At 44.1% G+C, this 21,293-nt stretch overlaps 1 protein-coding gene and 1 long non-coding RNA gene across 3 annotated transcripts in view; both read left to right on the plus strand.

Annotated features, from left to right (window-relative positions):
- The first annotated feature begins 36 nt into the window (after positions 1-36).
- ANKK1 (ankyrin repeat and kinase domain containing 1) lies at positions 37-6,896 on the plus strand. Its single transcript, XM_065697228.1, has 8 exons — positions 37-224; positions 2,196-2,490; positions 2,904-3,055; positions 3,860-3,909; positions 4,002-4,157; positions 4,421-4,539; positions 5,142-5,187; positions 5,551-6,896. Exons 1-8 carry the CDS (start codon positions 37-39, stop codon positions 6,894-6,896), a joined length of 2,352 nt encoding a protein of 783 aa, XP_065553300.1.
- Positions 6,897-8,165: 1,269 nt separating this feature from the next.
- The window catches only part of LOC136023148 (uncharacterized), a 53,150-nt gene continuing 40,022 nt past the window's right edge, over positions 8,166-21,293 (plus strand). For both annotated transcript variants that reach the window (XR_010616490.1, XR_010616491.1), the window contains exon 1: positions 8,166-8,201. This is a non-coding gene — a long non-coding RNA (uncharacterized LOC136023148). The remainder of the gene's footprint in view (positions 8,202-21,293) is intronic.

Genomic DNA, 21,293 nt, shown 5'->3' on the forward strand with positions numbered 1-21,293 from the left:
TAGCAGGAGGCAGACAGCCAGGCTGCCTTTTCTGTCATGACTCCAGAGAAAGACCGGCAACTGGGCAGCTTAACTGTCTTTAACAAGGCGGATTTTGAAGAAGACTGGGTTAAAGTGGCCAGCGGAGGCTTTGGGCACGTGTACCAAGTCAAGCACAAGAAGTGGAGAACAGTTTATGCACTGAAATGCTCTCCGTACCTGCTGCAGGACTCCAGCGTGGAGAGGTAACTGTGCGGTCTCTTCTAGCTCAGCATCTCAAAGTGTCTCTTAGAGCCATACACGGTGTTTTGGTGCTAAAGCTGTAAGGAGAATCTTCACATGGCTGCTTCTCCCTGGGAAGTCAAACTTTTGGTGGCGAAAGGGAGTGGAAAAAACACTGGTGATCAAGTGTTTGTTTCTGTCTTTCTCTTATGTGTGTGTGTGCATGCTCCTTTGGGAAAGGAGCACTTATTCGGAACAATTAGTGTTGAAATCTGGAGGCTGAAGTAGGCATTTCAAACTTAACATGGGCACGTGGGGAAAAGCAGCCTGATAACTTATTTGAAGCTTTTGCTGGCCACAGGGACTAATGGGTATCTATCAAGCTAAATTAGTCATAAAAGTCACCAGATCTAAAGTTGAGGGACAGAGAATTTCCAGCTGGGTTTGGTGAGCTCCCTCACTTGCCTTACCGTCCAGACACGCTCTTTCTCCTGGTGGTGCACCTGCACCTTCAGTTTACTTTCTGGTCTGTCTCTGATCTGTCCTTATCATTCCTTTCTTGTACAAAGGGCCAGCATTGGTCCTGTCATCCTGTGCATCTGGGTGGACATTTCTCAGTGCCTGTTTCTATTGGCTTTAGAAGGTTTCCACATTTGCGAAAGGCAGACCTTCAGTGTGCAGTTTGCGCGATGCACACATACCCACGGAGAGCATCTCTGAGTGCATGGCGTATGAATCTGTCGTGAGCTGTCTCACGTGCATTACAAAAAGGTTCTGGTTTCTCTGTCAGCACAAAGTACAAGCCCCAGAATCAAAACTGAAAGCTTCCAGGCCACTCAGTGGTTTGGAAAACAGAACAAGGCACAGCAGCACAGTTGTCTGGGAAGGGGGGCAAAGAGGGAATAAGTTTCAGGGGAGCTTTTAAAAGTCTCTAGCACTCCTGTCTGTGGGCTTGTAAAAACGATGTGCTTTGGTACTTCTTTCTCCGTGCTCACCCTTTTCCTGGGCTGGGGAAGCTGCAACTGTCTCTTGTGTTAAACCCTTCTCCCACAGTGGGAAAGGCACTACCTGAGATTCCTCCATGCAGAGGTATACATCTTACCATGGGGAGCCTGCTAGAGGAAGGCTGGCAGAAGGATTTGCTTAACTGAACTATGTTTAAAGCTATTAGGAGCCTGGCGTACTGTTGTTGCAGGCTCAGATGCGTTCCCATGGTGTGCTTTTTGAATGAAGTTTTGGCACTTTACTGCTTGGCTGCTGTCAGCACGCTCTGGGCACCGCAACTTGTTCAGCAGGTTGGGGAATGTAAAGATTTAGTGAAGCAAGTCTGCCAAAGCTGGCAGCGGTGGACAAACATGTCTAGGCTGCCTCTGGGACCAGACTGACCATGCTCACAGACAGAAAGGTACAGGCGGAGGCATGGGAATAGGAATGGCCAGGGCATGCCCTCTGGCTGTGCCGGCCTCTATATCCTCAAGCTCAGCAGGTTAGTGTGTGATTGGATCCTGGCTGCCTGCAAGTAGTGTGCAGGCTATCACCGCGGCTACCTTGTGGACACGTGGCGTATGGAAAAAGCATGGCTCACTATGCTGTGCCTGCTCCTGACATCAGGCTTTCAGGGAAGCATCACTTGGGAATTTCACTGCAGTGGGCAAGGCTTTCTGTGATCACTGAAGGTCTTCCAGGAGCTGGACTAAGAGGGAAGTTTTGATCTCCTTCTCTAGGAGCCTGGTGGATGAATTTGCCCCAGCAATCCTTGGCTCGTTCTGAAAAGTCGTAACACCCTTTTATGTTAGAGTTTAGTCTGTAAAAAGATCATCACGAGATTGCGTAATCACCAATTCAAGAGGAAAATAAGAATGAACCTTTTGGGGGTAGGCAGGGTTGCTTGGAAAGGCTGGATATCATAAGCTACTGTGCAGCAACTTAGCCTTTGAATGGACTGATAGCATTTCTTAGTACCACTTTTGTAAACCTATTTTTTACTTTTCCAGGACCAGTATGAACTGCCTAATGGAAGAGGCAACAAAGATGGAGAAGATCAAATTCCAGCACATTGTCACTATCTATGGGGTCTGCAAGAGCCCCTTAGGGATAGTGATGGAATATATGGCAAGAGGGTCCTTGGAGAAGATTCTTCCCACTCACAAAATGTCATGGCAGCTCAAATTCCGGGTTATTCATGAGATGGGCTTGGCTATGAATTTCCTGCATAGCATGACACCTCCTTTGCTGCACTTAGATCTAAAACCAGGGAACATTCTCCTAGATGGGAATATGCATGTCAAGGTACGACCTTAATGCAGTGTTTGTTGGGACAGGTTATCTCTCAAATAATAGAAAGGTTATTTTTGACAAATGAGTCCAGAATCTTACTATGTTCTTCAGGAGCACCCAATGAAAGATTGACCAGTGGGGCTTACGAATAGTAGCTGGTAAACAAATTACATGGTGTTCTCAAGACCATACAGACAGCCTGTGCCAGAACTGGGAACTTAAGGCTCCAACTGAGGAGGAAATGCTGATCTGCCGCACTCAGAGGAAAGGACTGACTCCAGTTTTATAAGGGTTTAGTAAGTTTCAGCTGCTAGGTAGCGCCTCAAATCACTGACCACAAAGGATGGAGGTGTATCTCAGATAACACAGGGAATGTGAAATTGTGAGCATTAGAGGGAAGGCTCTCATTTTTTATCTGCTTGCAGATCTCAGACTTTGGGCTATCAAAATGGATGGAGCAGTCGAGCCGAATGCAATATATTGAAAGCTCTGCTTTGAGAGGCACTTTGAGCTACATCCCCCCCGAAATGTTCCTCCAGAACAGCAAACCACCAGGAATCAAATATGATGTATACAGGTAAGGGCTGCCTTGCTATTCAGAGGTCACACAGGGTTGGTACCTAACTCTTACACAGAGCAAGAAAGAGTGGCACATTGTTTGCTCATGTTCTGGCTCTCTGCTTTGCACTATGTCCTTTGGGAACACCCCGGGAGTGGCATGTAGTACTCCAGCCTCAGTGGTGGAGAGTGAGAAGGAATGAAATCATCATACCCTGTTAGGCTGTGGAAGTTTGTACAGAAAAGGAGCAAGATTAGAGCACAGAACAAACAGCAGCGGCTGCTCAGATTACTTTTGCTTTTAAAACAAGTGTGCTATTGCTTGTCCACTTTGGTATTCAGCTTCATTTTGGTCAGTAACAAGTGCAGAAAAGATTTCCAGTTTACTTTTTCCCTTTTGGCCAAAGTGTTTTGCAGCCCACATCCACGTATTTATGCATATCTGTGTTCTGGAAATTCATCAGCTCCTTAGTCACTACACTACACTGTAACCCAAGACAAGAAACAAAGGAGGGTTTGTGTGAACACAAGAACTTGCATTAGTCAAGAGCTCAAACACCCAATGTGGTACAGTGGAAAAAAAGGCTTCAGGAGCCTTACTTTCACAGGAAATGCTCTAAGTCACTCCTTCACTACACCAACACTTTTGCTGGGGCATCAGAGATGTTTGTAATGATTCATAAGTTCATGTACTTTTGGTGTGGGGATGAAATTCTTCTACCCTGAAGTTTCCTAGTTTTCCCATTTCTCAGGAAGATAAAAACAAAAAGTGAACTTTGTGTACATATGGCAGCTACTGCTCATGGTCTCTCATTGCCTGCAGCTTTGGAATTGTCATTTGGGAGGTACTCATGCAGAAGAAACCTTATGCAGGTAAATACGAACACTTCTTACGTGCTCTGCACTTATGTTTATTACAACCATCTTCACAGAGAAAAAGCCCAGTGCATGTTGCTTTTTTACAGGAGCCAACATGATGGCCATTATAGTCAAGGTTGCAGCAGGGAAGAGGCCCTGCCTAGAGCCCATCAGCGATGACTGGCCAGGGGAATGCCAGCAGATGGTTGACTTGATGAAGAGGTGTTGGGACCAAGACCCTAAGCAAAGGCCAAGCTTTACGGGTAGGTGATGTGATACATGTTAGCCAGGGCTCAGCTGCATGGATTAACAAGTGGGGGATAAACTCACATATAACTCTGTGGCAGTCAAATTGCTGTGGTCTTGGAAATGCTTGGTACCAATTTGCTGTCAACACATCTTCTTTCCCCCTCTTTCCTTCCTTCCCATGTGGAGGCTATGTGGAAGACTTCCACAGCCTTGGATACTGACTGGGTTCTGAATATCTGGGTAGTCTGAACAATTAACAGTGTTTCTGCTCTGGTAGATATCCCTGTAGAAACAGACATGCTGCTGTCATTGATACAAAGCCTTGTAGTAGATCCAGAGAATGAGCGCCTTGTTAGGAAGATGTCCCACAAGCCTGCCATCTCTGGGAACCAGCAGGTAAGGAAGGCTTCCCAGTGCCACTCAGGAAATGCCACTGAGTCCTCCGCTGTGTTTCTCTGGCTAAGAAAAAAAACCCAGGTTTCAGCATAGGAACAATTTTAGCCCAGCTACTAGTGTGTAATTGTGTCTAAAAACCAGCCGCATGCAGGGTGAAGTAGCAGGTGTGAACCATTGCTGTTTTGAGGTTTTGCCTAGTTGTATAGTCAGCAAGAGACAAGATGCCCGAGTACAGAGGATTGAGGAGGTGGGGTGGTTTCTGTGCAACAAAGAAAATGACTAGCTGGGATGATGCCATGTGCACACGCTGCAGTGAGGATGCAGAATATATGTATGTTTGGGAGCAAATGAGTAACAGGAAAACCTCATTGATAACCAGTGATGATTTTCAGGCTCCCACGTTCCTGTTAGTGTCATGATTTGCTGTGCTGAGTTTTGGATGTGATAACAGCATTGGATAAAACCCCCTGGAATGATAATACAAAGTTCTAGAGCAGGAAGCAACTTTGCAGGAAGCAAAGAAGAACTATGTGCAAACATTGTAGAATGCAAATAGGCAACTTTGGTTTATGGCTTTTTCTTTTCTCCTTCATGAAAATGAGAGTGACAAAGAAGAATTCACCTTCCCCAAAGACACCAGGAGTGGTGGTAAGTAGGAGAGTTCCTTTATGGTTCAAAAATAAAGAAGGTGAAGTCTATTTCCTTGCTCTCCAGTGATAAGGATGTGACTAAGGAAAGTTTCCTACGTGAGTGACTTCTTTTTAAGCTAAGGGAAATGAACTATACAGAAAACAGCAGATATAATTCGCATGAGGGAGAAGCCAAATGTCTCGCTGCTTTCTGAGAGACTGCATGTAGCAGTCTTGCCTCATTTCATATCCTTTATCTCTAAAATTACTTTTATTTCATTTCATACTATGAAGATTCACATGCTCTCCCTCCCATTGTGCGCACACCAAGCTATTTCACTTGGTCTTACTCTCTTTCTCCTATTTTTTCCCCTCCCCGTAGACCCTGACAATCAGGAGGTCCATATCCCACCTTCTTACAGTGAGATTGAAAGCCCAGAGGACATCCTGTCTGAGGAAATCTGTAGAGTCGATGAAAATGGCCTCACATTACTTCACCTCATGGTGATGCAGGGAAATGTGGAAAAGGTGAAGTTTCTCCTGAGCTGTAAAGCCAATGTGAACAGCCGGGTGGTCTGTGGCTACACTCCACTCATTATGGCTGTTCAGAAGAGGTTGCCAGAGATCTGCTCGGTTCTAATAGAGCATGGTGCAGACATCAATATGCCTGATGAAGATGGCTGGACACCTCTTCACTTTGCTGCTCAGAATGGGGATGACAGAATTGTACGCCTCTTGTTGGACCACCAGGCGCAGGTAAACGCTCAAGAGCACGATGGATGGACCCCTCTGCACTTGGCATCACAAAACAACTTTGAGAATGTGGCCCGAGTACTGCTGTCTCGCCAGGCTGACTCCAACACCCAGGAGACTGATGGCAAAACTGCCCTCCATGTGGCAGCTTGCTTTGGACATTTCAGCTTGGTGAAACTGCTGGCCAGTCAAGGAGCAGACCTGGAGAAGAAGCAGAAGAACCATAGAACCCCACTTCACGTTGCTGTGGAGAGAGGGAAGTTCAGGGTAGTCTATTATTTGCTGAAGAACGGGACCTCTGTCAACAGCCTGGATCAAAATCATTACAGTGCCCTGCACCTGGCTGTGGTGAGGGGGAAGTATCTCATCTGTGAGAAACTCATCAAATACGGAGCTAATGTAGAGCTAAGGACAGACAAAGGCTGGACTCCCCTGCACCTGGCTTCTTTCAAAGGACACATTGAAATCATCCACCTGCTAAAGGATAGCCACGCCAAACTGAATGCCAAAGGAAGCATGGACTGGACACCACTTCACTTGGCCACTCGCTACAGCGATGAGCCAGTAGTCTGTGAGCTATTGAGATGTGGGGCAGATCCCAACATTGCTGAGAAGTCAGAGTGGACCCCCCTCCATTTTGCAGTCCAGAGGGGCTCCTTTTTGACTGTCATCAATCTTCTGGAGTGCAAGGCAGATGTTAATGCTAAGAACAAAGTGGGTTGGACACCCTTGCACCTTGCTGTTCTCAAGGGCAATATGGCCATTATAAAGACCTTGATTAAGGCTGGTGCTCTGCTTGACGTGGAAGATATCACTGGCTGTACAGCCCTCCAGTTGGCAATTAGACATCAGAGAGAAAACATCATTACGCTGCTTCAAGGCAAGGACTCGATGAATAAATCAGGGAATAGGACAGTGGTGAATGATGCTAAGATTTCAAGACCCAAACTTGTTTCAGGAAGGACAGACCTGTAGATTCATCAAGTCTGGCATTTATGACTTGAGGTTTCCAATATCAATTGCTATGATTTAAACTATCATATCTTGTCACCTGGTGACTACAGGAAAATACTATTTTTCTTCCTCTTCTTTTTCTTTTTCCTTTTTTTTTTAGTGGAAGTTTATGAGCATGAACACTAGGAGAATAAAAGAAAATGGGGCTGCATAAATGAGCCGACAAATTATTTTCCAGAATCTGACCAAGCTTGTAGAACATTTGGGCTTGGTGATGATGGCTTTAGGCAATGCTTTCCTGTTTTAATACTGTGCAGAGATGGAAATTGCTATATGTACTCCCTCTTCACAGGGGCAATGCTGAAACTGTGCACAGCAACCCATACATACAAGCCTTCCACAGATTTTATTGCTTTTATTCTATGTTTTCCTACAGAGCAAATTGGTGTAAAATGGCCTTGGCACAGGTGGGAATTCAATCATGAGATTCTCACCTGCTGCTGGAAATAGACATTGAGTATATGGTGCAGCACCGTGTCAGGTTTTCTGACATCTTGTTTTTGAAAGACAAATAAAATAAAACAAGGAAGGAAGAAAAATCACTAGTCGAGTGTATTTAAATGGATGTATTTAAATGAATGGGAGTTCCAGAATAATTCCACTCCATCCCTTCAGAGGAAAAGAGCCAAGAGCTTGTTTCCTAAGAATTCCTATTACTGACCGCCTTCACACTTCAGACTTTAAACACTTGAGGCTGTCATTAGGAAGGTGGCTCTAAAGATACTCCAAAAAGTGGATTCAGTTCTGAATCCTTTTCCCTGCCATGAGGGCTACCAATATCCTCCAGTCTTAACTACAGAATGCTGCTGTGGGAGTTCCATAGGCTGCTCAGAAGAGCTCCTACTCAGAAAAGCGGTTTCCCAAATCCTCCCCCCCATGTGGGGGTTTGGTTTCTATTTTGGTTTTGTGGTTTTGTTTGGGGGGGTGGGGGTGGTTTTTTGTTGGTTGGTTGGTTGTTTTGAGGTGGTTTTTTTTTTTTTGCTTGCTTGTTTTTGGTGTGGGTTTTTTTGTGGGTTTTTTTGTATTTTGGGGGTTTTTGGTAGGTTTTGGGGGGGTTTGGTTTTGGGTTGTTTTGGGGGTGTTTAACTTCGTGGGGTTTTTAAGAGCAGTGAACAGCTGTGAACATCAGCAGGTAATTAGTCTGAGGAAATGGATGGGTGGGTGTTATCAAAGTCAGCTGGAGATATTAGCTTAAAGGCTAATTCCAAAGAGCTTTCCTGTAGTCTTTGCTGTGAGATGGGGGTTTCCTGGAAGGCAGCACTAAAGGTGTGTGGAAATAAATGCCTTAAATTCAGTCTTTTCCTGCTGAAAATATGCTTCTGTGTATATTGCTGCAGATGAGCAGAACACCTGTGTGGAATGCATCCTATTTTTGTATCTGGTACTATTTGTGTGTGTGTGTTGGGGGGTGTTTAGAGGAGAAGAATGAGGGAAGTTGCTCAGTAGTGAGTTAGGTAGTAGCGTAGGTCAATCAGTACACTGGCTGGAGAACAAAGGAGACTTTCTAGCCCCAGTGAAATCATTACTTAACAGTTGATACACAGGAGAATGGGCTATGTTCAGGTCAAGGTTTTTGTCATGTCTGTGCTGGGAATTCTGGATCTCCATCAGGAATATGTTCTAGAATTTGACTGCTTTTCTGCACAACATGGAGTCTTCATGGATTTGATTCTTTTGTTCCAGTAAATAACACTTTTGTGCAGCTCGTTACAGTCCTACTGTGATTTGCTAAGCGCTTCCAGAATGTGCCTTTCTTTCATCATCCTAACTGGTATGGTGCTGCGCTGTAAGCAAATAATCCTGAGCTCTGCGGGGGGATAAGATGAGTCTTTCCTGATGGACGTTATTAGCTGGGCATCATTGCTTTAGGAAGTGTTGCTTTTTATCCCTTATAGATGAAGAAATAGAAGTCTGTTCATGCATGCAGTGCATTTCAGGTCTCAGCGAGCAAGCCAAAGCAATGATGCATGCATGTAATTTGCTTCCTACAGTGAGAGAATGGTGGGCTCCAGGCAAATAGTCTTACTAGGTTTGAACACACAGTGGTTAAAGCTCCTGTAGCTGTGCTTGGCCTGATAAGAAATATAACTGTGCTGAAGAGTGTCTCCTCTCTCTGAACATCAATAACTGTTCTCGTTTGCTCTGCTGGTATTCCAGTGTTGTCTTGAGTGCTTTAGCCATTCAGAAATGTTGTACTGGTTCTTTACCTCATGTGAACAAGGGTGAATGGATTACAAAAAGGAGTTCCTTTTCAGCTGTGGCCAGCAACTAGAACTGATTTAGTACAAGGAGGTTCTGCTTAGTGGCTTTTCCTAGGCTTGGTCCCTGAAAAATGCTTATTGTCAAGGAAAAGCTGGTAGCTGTTTGATCAGGATAGAGCAGAAAATCAGGTTTAAAATGCTCTGAGAACTAAGCTACATTGTGATGTGGAAGTCTAAGTATATTGCATTGGCAAACAGGAGAAAACATATACCTGGATTCAAGGGCGAAAGAGAGAAGGAAGAAGCTACAAAAAAACACTGGCATGTGAGGCTTGTTTTGCTTTGTGTTAAAGATTAAGATGATCCTAAACTCGACCTGCTTCTGGTACCTCCTGTGTGGGGTGGAAAGGCCCCATTAGAACCAGCAGTGGGAAGGGCAAGACTCAAACCCATGCAGCCACTGCTGTGAGCCACGGGCCGCAGAACCAGCGCTCCTCATGCTTAGCTTCAAGGAGATGGGTATTTGTAGGAAATGGGAAGCTTTGCCTCTAACTAAAGTGTCATACTTCTCATACTCACACAGCCTGGAAATCTTGGACTGAGACCGAAGCTGTTCAGCTGTTGTTAAGCTGTCAAAGGCATGACATTAAAGAAGTATGAGGCCTAGACAGATAGCTCTCCCTTGGTGTGACACTTTTACTCCAATATCACGTTGAAGACGTTTTTCTTAGCAATGATGCTTGAAATTGTGCAACGTGACGGATGTGACTGGCAGCAGGAATACTGGTCTCCCTGTACTAGTAGTGTCTTAAACAAGAAAATCCAACAGCCCAAGTAACAACCCAACACCTCAGCAGTAACTTAAGTAAGGACCAAGAGGAGTTTTGTGGTTTGGGGTTGGTTGGTTTGTTTTATATGTGTGATCTCGGGGGCTCAGGTTTGTGACAGGAATGACCTGTGTTTGCTTTACTCCCCATAATCTCCTGATGGGGACTGGAGTAGAAGTGAGGCATGTAAGATTGACTTCTTACTGGTGTGCACTGTGCATGTTTCCCAGCTTGTCTTTGTTGATCACAGTTGTTGCTTTCAGCGAGTTGTAGAGACATGACAATTAAAAGTAGCATGGTTCAATTCCCTGTTCCTTATCCAAGTGTATGCACCTCTTTATTGGTCTCTCTGCATCCCTACATGTGATGGTGTTTGTTTTTAGATGTGTAGAGTAATGGAAAAGCAGTCGGGGAGCACGCTGATATGATATGGAAAATTAAGGACTTTTTTTTGAGTATCAGTAGCCGTTTTTATGTTCAACCTTTAAATCAGCTAATGGCACGTGACCTTTCCTTGCCTCTCCCTCTTCTCGAAGTGAAGCTGAAAGGTTTAGGATCCCAGAACCTTTCACAAATGCTGAGCAGTGACAGGCATTAAAGGTTTAATTATTCCCTAAGGATGGTTTGGGTTTTATTTTTGGTGTTTATGCTCAGCTCTGAAAATCCTGTAGCTGAAATGTAGGAAACAGGTTGCATGGGTCTTCGGAAATCTGGACTCAGCACTGAGGGCTCAGCTTTTGCAATGCTTCTGGCTTTACTTGTGTCAGTACCTCCACAGCTGCTTATCAGACAGGAACAAAGGCAGATGTTCTCAACTCTTACTTGGTTAAAATGGAAAACTGGGGCAGAGGGAAGCATGGGTACCTGTTTTCACACGAGACAGCCTGTTTTGAGTTCCTTTGCATGGTAACATAACTGCTAATTATAGTATCTGTCTTTAGACATAATATGTGTGAATTTGGACACTGGTAACCTTGTGATTTGATAAATTTTGCCCAGTAGGGTCAACTGACTGTGTGAAATGAGCAGGATCTTAGAAACAGGGTATTAGCCTCGAACAAGTCTTCTCTAATCTGCAAAGAGAAAACCCAACTAAGAAGTGTCCCATTCAAGTTATCTTTTATTGGACCATCGATAATGCAGCGTGTGTTGCTTGGTAACCAGTCCCAAGTAAAACAAAGAGGATGCTCAGAAGAGGCCTCCCTGGAATAATAATATTTTGCAAAGAGTGCCAGCACAGAAAGCAAAAGCTATCGCAAGGAAGCAGTGTTCAGCTGTGCTATAACCTAGGGAGGATCCTTAGTGCCCATTTCACAGCAGAGGAGGTTATTCTTCTGGATCCATTTCAGTAGAAATAGAAGCATTTGAAGCTGCTTGCATTTACCCGATTTCCACAGAAATAATCTGCTTTTGAGGTGTTCCAGAAGCGGCAGCTGTGGGCATCGTCCAGAGCAGGAAAGGACTGGTTGGAAGCCATGCTTCAGACACTCAGAACTTTACTGTAGAGCTCTTTATCTTAACTCAGTTGTATTGATTCAGCTGGGGAAAGAGAAAGTCTGCAGCACTTAATATCATTTGGAGTACTTATACAGAAATAAGTTATTCCGGTTGCCACATAGCTCAGCAGTTTATTTCTGTCATCACTGACAGGAAAACAAACCTCAGCTCATTTGTCATAGAATGTTCTCTTAGAAGAGCTTAATTAAATTTATCATGAAAATAACTGGGGATTAAGAAGACACAAAGGAAATACATTCTTCTTGCAGAGCATTACAGAGGTGATAGAAGCAATTCGCAGGGAAAATTACCTGTTTGCTGCTCAGTTTCTACAGAAATTAAGTGAGTCTTTACAAACTCTGGGAAAGTGCATTCCAGCCTCTGCTTTGTGACTGTGCAATGTACAGCTCGGTAGTTCTAAAATTAATCTCAGTTCTCCACTCCACCACACACACACACTTTTTTCCATGTTCAAATACATTTCCGTCTTCTGTCCCTGTTGATAAATATACTGATGATTCTATCATGTTCTTAACCAAGAACTGGAAATGTCGACAGCCAAGTCTGCATATGTCAGGAGTCCCTTTTGAAGGAAGCAATAACAGGACATAAGCCTTCTAAACAGCTTGTTTCTTGCTTATGCTGTTTAGACTCTTCAAAACACCTGATTTTTGACCCTTATGCCTCCCAAAAATCATGTCTTTAAGGTACCCAAAGTTGCCTGTGTGAACAGAGCAATTTTCTAATCACAGCAGCTTTTCCTAGCTTTTAAAAGAGGACACAACCACTATGATGTCTGGAGTTCTTTTCACATTGCTGTGCTGCTGTCCTTTGATTGGGTTGAAGGTGCCACTTCTCTGATTCCTGTGAGCTCCTTCTGAAGCTACCCCACGCTCTGTTGATGCACTGTCATGTAACTTGGGCATATCAAACCAGCTGTCTGCGTTTGATTTCTGCTGCTTCTGTCTAAGAGATCCACGGGGAAATGGCCAGGGTGTGACTTTTAACACATACGGTTCTCAACAAACACCCCACAAATAAACTCACTAAAGAGTAAAGATATCAACTGAACCAAGGAATGGTCTTAGCACATCTCACTTTCTTACCAGAGGGATGAAAGCTAGGGCTGTTATTGATTTCCTATATGCTGCCTACTTTCTTTGTGCTGTATCTAACTATAAGCAACTTTTTGCTTGAGAAATTTACAATCTAACTAACCAAAAGTGAGCAAGTGGGGATTTGTCATGAGTGGCATGGAGCAATAGCATTTCGGATTAAACCTTGTTTGCGGGAGAGGTGATTTTTCTCGTGATCAGAATGCTTCATGAGCATTTCAGTAACGAGTTTAGGTCTTCTGTGGGGATCTCTTTACAGTAAAACATCTTTGAAATTAAGTCTTTCAGTTTGCATTTGTTTTGCGTTGATCAACCATCAAATATTTTTGTTTCAATGCTACAGGATTCAAAATAATGCTCAGGGTTAAGTGCCAGTGCTCTGGTATCTTTCTGATCCGAAATGAAAACAAATATCACACCTGGGACTTCTTCTGGCTGGCCTATATGGTCTTTTTGAAGCAAGTGCCATAGGGATAGCAGGACTGGTCATAAGGCTTATTCTAGGAATAAATAAAGTGGTGTGTCATGGGCAAAGAGGGATCACTAGAGCAGACTTGTCTCTCACTGATTCTGCATCCTTGCAATGTCTGAATTCCCTCCAGAAGACAGCAGTGGGAAGCATCTGGGTTGAGGAGGGTTAATTTTAGTTTATGATTAGCATGCACCAAGAGACAAGTTGGAGGAACAGATTGGAAAATCACTGCTAGAATATCATCCCCTCTACAAAACTGGGGAGAAAGAGTCACTTATGAGATCATTCTCCAAAGTAAGGACTAAGGAGTTTGGTGTTTCTTGCCATTCAGATCATACAGTTTTACTTTGCAGCCTGGTAGAAGAATGGTCCAGAGTGGAAGAGGATGAGAGAAAGGAAAATCTTTCTCCCAGTCAGATATATCTGCATTAATTAAATGAAAGCAGATGGATGCTCCGGAAAAGAATAAAAGAGTTCTATGCATTTCTTGACATGAATCCATCCCTGTATTACCTGTATACCCAGATACATCTCACTTGCAGAATAATCTATCAGTATGAATCTGGTTGTAAGATCATACGGTCGTAGCATATTGTCATTCAAATTGCACGTCCTGCTTGGGATCCCACATGTCTGCTTGTAAATGCACACTGCATTTCTTCTCTGTTGTGTCTGTTGCTCTCTTCTTGTCTTTAAAAGTTACCTTCATTAAGACTCAGATGCCTTAATTTTTGTCCTGTCTCTGCCCTGGTGTAAGACCTCAGATCTTTCAGGTGATCCAAACACATTGGAGCCTTGACCTTTTCATTCACTGCCCTGAGTTACTTGGCATACTTTATCACATGACCAGATCCTCAAAGACTTTGTGTCTCTGTGTGATGCTGCCTTGTGCTTCTATGCAAATAGCTTCATGCTAAGCAGCATTCAGTTCTGCGGGCAGTTCCACCATTTTGCCTGAAGTTCTCGAAAGCAATGGATTTTCAGAACAGAAACCTTTTGAGGTCGCTACTTTCTTCTGGGTGTGTTTCCAGTATTTGCTTACCTAAGCAGTCTTCTCTGAGCAGTGGCAAATCTGGAGGGGAGGAAAGCTCCTGCTTGCTAGTGATTCCAGTTTGTTTGTTTGGCAGTACTAGAACTAAGTATATATGTGATTAAACTGAAATAATCCTGCATTTTTGGAGAAAACAGATCTGAATAAGTACAGCTTGGAAAAAAAGTCTATTTTTAGCAGAAATGCTTGGTTTTTTCCATGCCCCCTTAAGTGTGGAGAATCAAGATGTTTCTGACAGCAATGATGTGAATGTAGGAGGCAGTGATTTTAATGTAAGAAGAAATAGTGAATGCTATGTGTTTCTTTTTGTTACAAGGAGGTGGTTGTAGGATCTGTACTGTATTAGACATCACTGTAAGACATGCCTTACTCCCTTCACAAGTTTTTCATGGCATGACAGAATTAATCCTGCTCTGGCTGCTCTCTTTCCTGACTATCCATCACTTACCTGTGCTACTCCCCAGCTTTAGGGAGTATTTTCATCCTTTCCCTTTGAAACAAAACCCATGCATCATTTCAAAAAGCAGCTCTCCACCCAGTTCTGTCCTTGCATGCAGGTGTGCGAACTTCCATCAGAGTAATGGAACGAAGTGCCTGTTTGGCTACCAAGGAGTGCTTGCTCTTTTCTCCTAACAGGCATTTAATCTTCAGCGAGTTTAAGGTTTTTTGATCTTGCCATCAGTTTATACTTTCCTTGATTCTGACCTAGAGCACAGCATGAAACCCTTTTCTTCTGCAGCTTGCTGCTGGCCCAGCTATAACCCCTTTTTCCCCTTTCTGGGAAGAGAAGAAAAAGAAAAACCCAAACAAACCAACCAGCAACAACACCCAAGCCACAAGCCAACAGTGACTGTTTGTAAGCTCGACAGTACGTTGTTAGAGCCCCAGAGAGGCCTGAGTTCAACAGCATGGAGGCAGCCTGGTGAGGAGATATCATGATGGAGCTGTGCTTGGGATGTTTGCCACGTGCAGGGCAAAGACCCTGCAGGAGAGACCCCCCCTCCAAAGAAAGCAGCTTCTTTTGCACCTCTGACTGGAGCTGGCCTAAAACCCTAGAAAGGCTGAAACACCAGGGGAGTGCTCCCATTAGAGAAAGCCTGCCTAGTGTGAATAAAGCCAGAGAAATACCTGTGCTCTTTCTACAGAGGTTGCCTCTTTTGACCCGCATCAGGCTGATGCTGTTGCAGCACTGCTTCCATGCAGAACTCTGTGCATCTTCCACTTCATTGAGCAAAAGCTTGTTAATGCTTTCTCTCATGTCTGGTTTGCAGCCTCTCCTGGCCCAGCAAGCTTGCTGAAGCAGGGGGTTTCTGGTAGCCCAACAGGTTAGCTGCCTCAAACACAGAAGAAATCAAACGTGATGTATTTACTTGAAGTAAATAGCTCTTTTTCTGGCAATGACTGGTGCTACCAAGAGCAGTGTTTTTAATACAGCTGGAAGGAACCCCAAGGATAGTATCCAGTCCTCCACATGAAATAACCCCTGAAACACATTCCTCTAACCTGTCCTTAAATGTTATCAGTTACAGTCATTACTTCGAAGGGCAATTCATTCCGCTACACTTTTATTACAGTTCTGGGGGGAAAAAAAAGGAAGTTTCTTAGAGTTTAATCTACATCTTCCTTGTTGTAATTCAAAAAAATACGTAAACAATTGAACCAAAAAGTAAGTCAGTTCCACCCAACTAAAATACAGAAAACATCATCATTTTTATGTTACCAGGACGTGGATCATGGGCCAAATTCTCCTCCATGGGTGATTTGCAAACAGAATAAAATCCTGTGGGAATAGAATTAATCACGTAATGACGTAGAGAGGCAGTTGCTCATTGTATCTGTGTTGAAAAGCTGTGTTCTGTTTGGTTAGCAAGAAAGACTGCTGATGCTGTTATGAGTCACTAAGTCTTGCTGTGGTTAACAAATTGCTCTGCTCTTACAAGGACGCGATGCAGTAACGTTCCTTTAAGTGAGTCTCTCAGATTTACCCAATGGAGTTGGAATTTATGGGCACAGGCTACTAAGCAGGGGGGGTGGTGGTGGTTTGGGTCTCAGCAACTCTGTAATGAACTAACCTGTATTTAAACGTAGCTTAAGTTAACCACAAGGGATCACTGTGAAGAGCTCAACTCTGGTTTTATTACAACTCCCTTCTGTTTAATGCAACTTATTCAGGGGGATGTGTGTGAACTCCTGGAGTAAACCTCCTCACACAGTTTTTCTCTCTAAAATATGAATATCCCTTTATGAGATAGTCAGTTGCATGAGTACAAGTCAGTGAACAGGTGATTTGTGAATCAATTTGATTGCAGCTAGAATGAGCTACCATTTATTTATTGCCCAAGTGCTTCCTTTCTGTTTGGAAAAAAAAAATGGTTTGAAAACTGAAAAATCAAGAAGATGAAAGATCAGAATGGACAGAAAGCTCAGCCAGCCCCCACAGAACATGACTTAACTCCATCCTAGAGGCATGTGGTAACTGTGCTCAGAATTAAAACCAGAACAACCTCCCCCCCCCAAAAAAAACCCAGGCAATGTTACTGGTTAAAAATATTCAACCTCCATCTGGAGCAATTACAGAGAGGAAGCTGAGGCCAGGATCAGCAATACAGAGGCACAGTAGTTAAGTGCAATAAAGGATAAAGTGAGCCTTTACTTGCTGTTGTTGATCCTGTGGTACAGTGCCATTACTTTAGAAAAGGGACACTTTGTGGATGCTGACGGATTTTAGCTTTGACAGAACTGAAGTCTGGGGCATATCTGGACTCATTCCACGGCACTTCTACTGCTCTTCAGCACAAGCTTAGTTCTTAGTAAGGCGGAGAAGTGTTCTTATCACCACAGAATAGATCTTATTGCTGTTCTTTGGACAAACTTTTCTGCCTGCTCCAAGCAGGAAAAAATCCCAACTAATCCTTATAAGGAGCTCAGGGAATTAATTTCTCCTTTTGGAGAAGCCTCCAGGCTGCCAAAAGGTTTTGCTGAGCCTGACCTGCCTTTATTTTGAAGAGATATTTGTTGTCTCACACCCAGCGTGGTTTCTCCCAGGAGAGCTGAGGAGGTTTATCCGGCCGATGCGTCGCTCCTTTTGACTGAGCACGGCTGTGTTCTGTTTATGGCTCATCCCTAGAGACTTGAGTAAATGCCGGAAAATGTCACAGCACACGAAGCCACTGAGACAGTTTTAAAAGTAGCAGGGGGAAAAGAACAACAACAACAACCACCACCATAAAATGAACAGACAAAACCAGAGAAAAGGGGGAACTCGCCCAAAATCTGGTGAGGCCCTTTGGAAAGAAGTGCTGTCAAGGGTGTCACCATGTTAATGAGACTTTCAGCATGCCAAAACACTTCGCATTGCTGAAGGACTGGGGTGAAGGGGTGTTTCTTAAGCCTATTGGAGGAACATATCCATACAGCAGCAACAGAGTAAAACCACGTTAGCATCCGAGCAGCAGAGCTTTTCTTAATTCAGCAGGGAATGGCTGTGCGTGCTAACAGAAGTTGACATTCCCTCCCCAGCTCAGTACAGCTCTGGCCTTTTTACCTGACATGATCAGCTTGCCAAATGAAGGTGCAATGTGACCCCTTGCTGCCTTTGTGTGTCTGTAGTGCACTGTAACTGCTCAGCTTGGCTCACGCTGCATTTACCTTGAGAACAGCTTTACAGTGCTTACTACTGCATCTCCCTGATTGCACATTAGGGCCCGTTCAGGACAGTGAGGAAAGAAGGGATGCAATACATCAGCTCAGCTCTTAGCTTGCACCCAGTACTCAGGCACTGGACCGGATGATCCTTGAGGTCCCTTCCAACCTGGTATTCTACGATGCAAACAGAGGTGTTCAAGTGGAAAATAAAGTGCATCGTCTGTGGTGCAGCTGATCAACCAAGTGTCCCTCCACACTAAGACCAATGGGAATGTAAAGCATTTATCTGAGCACCGGTTTGAAGTGAGGTTTGATACAGAGAATGCCATTACTCAAGGGAAGAGGGAATCGCATGAGGAAGGCAAGTGCACTGGTTTCCAAGACTTTAAAGCTAATAAGATCAGCTCATTTAATAGTAAGCCACCCAGATTTTCTATATGAAACCCAAAGGCTCCAGTTAGACCTTTAAAAGATTTCCAAAGATGATGATGCCCAAATCAAGCAAGGTCTGGCAGACCAAGTCCTCAGATGTTCTCCCTTTTGCATCCTTTGTTTATTTCTGGCCAGAGGAGCTCTTGAAGTACAGCCAAGTTTATCTTCAAGCACCCTTGAGGTCTGCAGCAGCTGAGGAGATGGCTGCATGTTCTTGCTTTCTGCCTTTGTGGCATATAATCCTATTCTTTGACCGATTTCTACCCTCATGCAGAAAGATAATGCAATAAAGAGTGAAGAGCAGGGATTTTGCTCTGGAGTAGTAGTCTAGTATGATGACCCTGGTTTAGGGCAGGAGGAAGACCATTCACAGCTAAAGTTAGAAGCACTTACTTTACATGGGTCAGCAGGTCTACAAATATTTGCAAGTCACCATCATGTTCCTGGACTACTACTACAACGATCGTGCTCACAGCAGAGCAGTAACAGCATACATCGCAATTAGTTGCTGACAAATGTACTTAGTCACAAGCCACATCTTTCCGAAAGCTGTTGGTTTTGAAGACATGGGTATATTGATGAGCTTGGCATGTGAACAAGGCTGGTCTCAGCTCCCAGAGTTGGACATAGGGACACAGTGAGACTATGATTTGGGCAGACAATAACTAACACCACCACCCATTCCTCTGTAGCTAAACGCCCAAGAGAACCATATAACAGGGAGCTACGGTGCTGATCTCCCTTCAAACTGTGCTCTTGTTTGGTGTCCAACCCCATCTTTAATGTCTGGAGGATGACTGCCACACTGATGAGACTTGAACTGTCCATGGCCAAGATTAACTGAATCCTCGACACTCCTGCTGCAGCTCCACTTTCAGCCTCAACATTCAGCTGTCAGATACTTGCTCTGAGCAGCCTGAGGTGACAGTGACTGATGCTTGCTGTGATTAATTATTATGGGGGCCAGTTTCCACAGTCCTGCTCTGAGCCTGTTGTGTGGGTGAGTGCACGTGTTGGAGTGTTGACTCTTGTAGCCTGTCAGCATAGACCAGGGTAATTGCAGTAATTACTTCTTTTAGAGCTGATAGGGTTTCATGGACCATGGCAGCTAAGCATAGTTGAAAAAGTGCCACTTTTAAGCAGTATTGATCTAGACTGGGAGAAAATGGAGCCTTAAACCAAGAAAGAAAACCCAAATGCTTAAAATTGTCAGCTTTGCTGCTTGAACCTTCGTGTCAAGTGAACTGCACTCCAGATGTATCCAGATAGGCTAAATAGCAAGGATTAGTTCCTTGGGAACTGGAGCTGCACTCTGCTTTCTGGAAGAAATATGCTGCTTTAGATAGCTTTGGCTTTTCTGCTCAAATTTTAGTGGGGATTTTTTGGTCCTGAAGCTGACGGAGGACTTGAGAAGGGAAATGACTCCCAGATGAGTGTTTTTATTGCATGCATTTCAGCTCATCTCTTCACAAACCCTGTGCTTAAAGATACATGGCTTTGGCTTTCAGCGAAGGTTAAGAGTTTTAAAGCTGTGTGTAGGGAAGGATGTCACAGTGGGTTAAGGCAGCTTTTGGAGTTCAGTAGCATATGGGGTCAGGAACAGGGGTGCCTGGAAGGTGCTGGGTGACATGCAGAAAGCATAAGCATGGATTTCAGACTTTTGGGGAACATGCACTTTGGGTTGGAAGACAGCTGGAAGATGGGTTTGATTGCAAAGGTATCTGCTCTGCTTATGATTTTACCTGCCCAGCATGCTTGTGCACATACACACATGCTTACAGTCAGGTCCTCCTCTTGCAGGCAGCAAATACGCTTCCTAAGGCCTCTTTAGCATGAAGATGTGCTGGGATGAACCCCCTGTGAATGGGGGTGCCCTACCCCGTTGCTGGCGCCACTTTGGTGGAAGTGCAGCATTTGTTACTGCAGGGTGACAGCTTTGCTCCAAGGCTTTTGGTTTTAAACATCTGTTTCCAAGCACCTTGCTTTATTCAGAGGGCTTTTCTTTGTCAGACCGGCTGGGTGAAGAAGTGAGTCTCAAAATGAGTCTGCTTCATGGAAAACTTCCCTTTGTTTTTTTTTTTAATTCAGAGGACGGCAGAATGTACCAGCATTTGGCGTTCACTGGTATCTCTGAATCATGCTCCAGTTCCTAGCGTTTCACACTCTGTAATCTTCTGGACTGATTCTGGTTTCATCTTTGAAGACATTTACCAGGCTTGTTCATCAAAAAGGCAATCAGACATGTTCCTTATATGATGCCCTGAGAACTGCCGCATAGACCTGAATATTTCCTTTGATAAGCAGGCTCAGACACACAGGCATATCTCCATGGCTAAACAGGTTACTGTGCATTAACTGAGCCTCAGTAAATCACTCTCTGCATAATCTTAACTCATAGCTAATTCAAGGTAGGCATGTTAATGTAACCGTAATGAAGGAATGTAACCTAAAGCATCTGCCACCAGCTGAGAACATGCACAAACTCAATTACTGTAGCACAGTAAATTGCTAAGCCACAGTAATTCTGTCATAAATCTACGTCTGTAGGTTAATTTGGTGTGACTTTTCATCTAGACTCCAGCCTTCACAGAGATTGCAGAAGCTGATTCCCTGTTGTTCGGCACTTGTACTGTCATTTACAGCAAAACAGAGTGCAAAGTGGGTGTACAGTGCTACAGAAGCATAAATATTTTCCCTGATGTCTCTGCTTTTAGCCAGCCTACTCATTAGATTTAGATTCCAAACTCGCCAGTTTTGTTTTGGGTCAAACCCTTTAATTCTGTATCATTATCTGTACTATTCTCTCTAGGGAACCTGGCCCACGGCCCATAGGGAGGTAGAAGCAGTAGCTCAGCTCTTTGATAGCAACTCCATGTGCCACTGAATCATCTCATGCAATGGATTTCAGCCAGGCCAGACATGGGCACATAAGTATGTTTTTAACCTACTAGCGCAGAGCACAGCACCATATAAATGACAACTTCAGGCCAAGCATTGGCTGTCCCCCGCTGTGAGAGAAGACGTCCTCATGCCATTACACTGCAAATCTCTCTAAAGGAAGCACAGCAGCTGCTCTGCAATCTTGCTGGCCTATTCTAGCAAACTAGAAGAATTATGC

Source organism: Lathamus discolor, chromosome 17 (assembly GCF_037157495.1).
Source record: "Lathamus discolor isolate bLatDis1 chromosome 17, bLatDis1.hap1, whole genome shotgun sequence".
Lineage (NCBI taxonomy): Eukaryota > Metazoa > Chordata > Aves > Psittaciformes > Psittacidae > Lathamus > Lathamus discolor.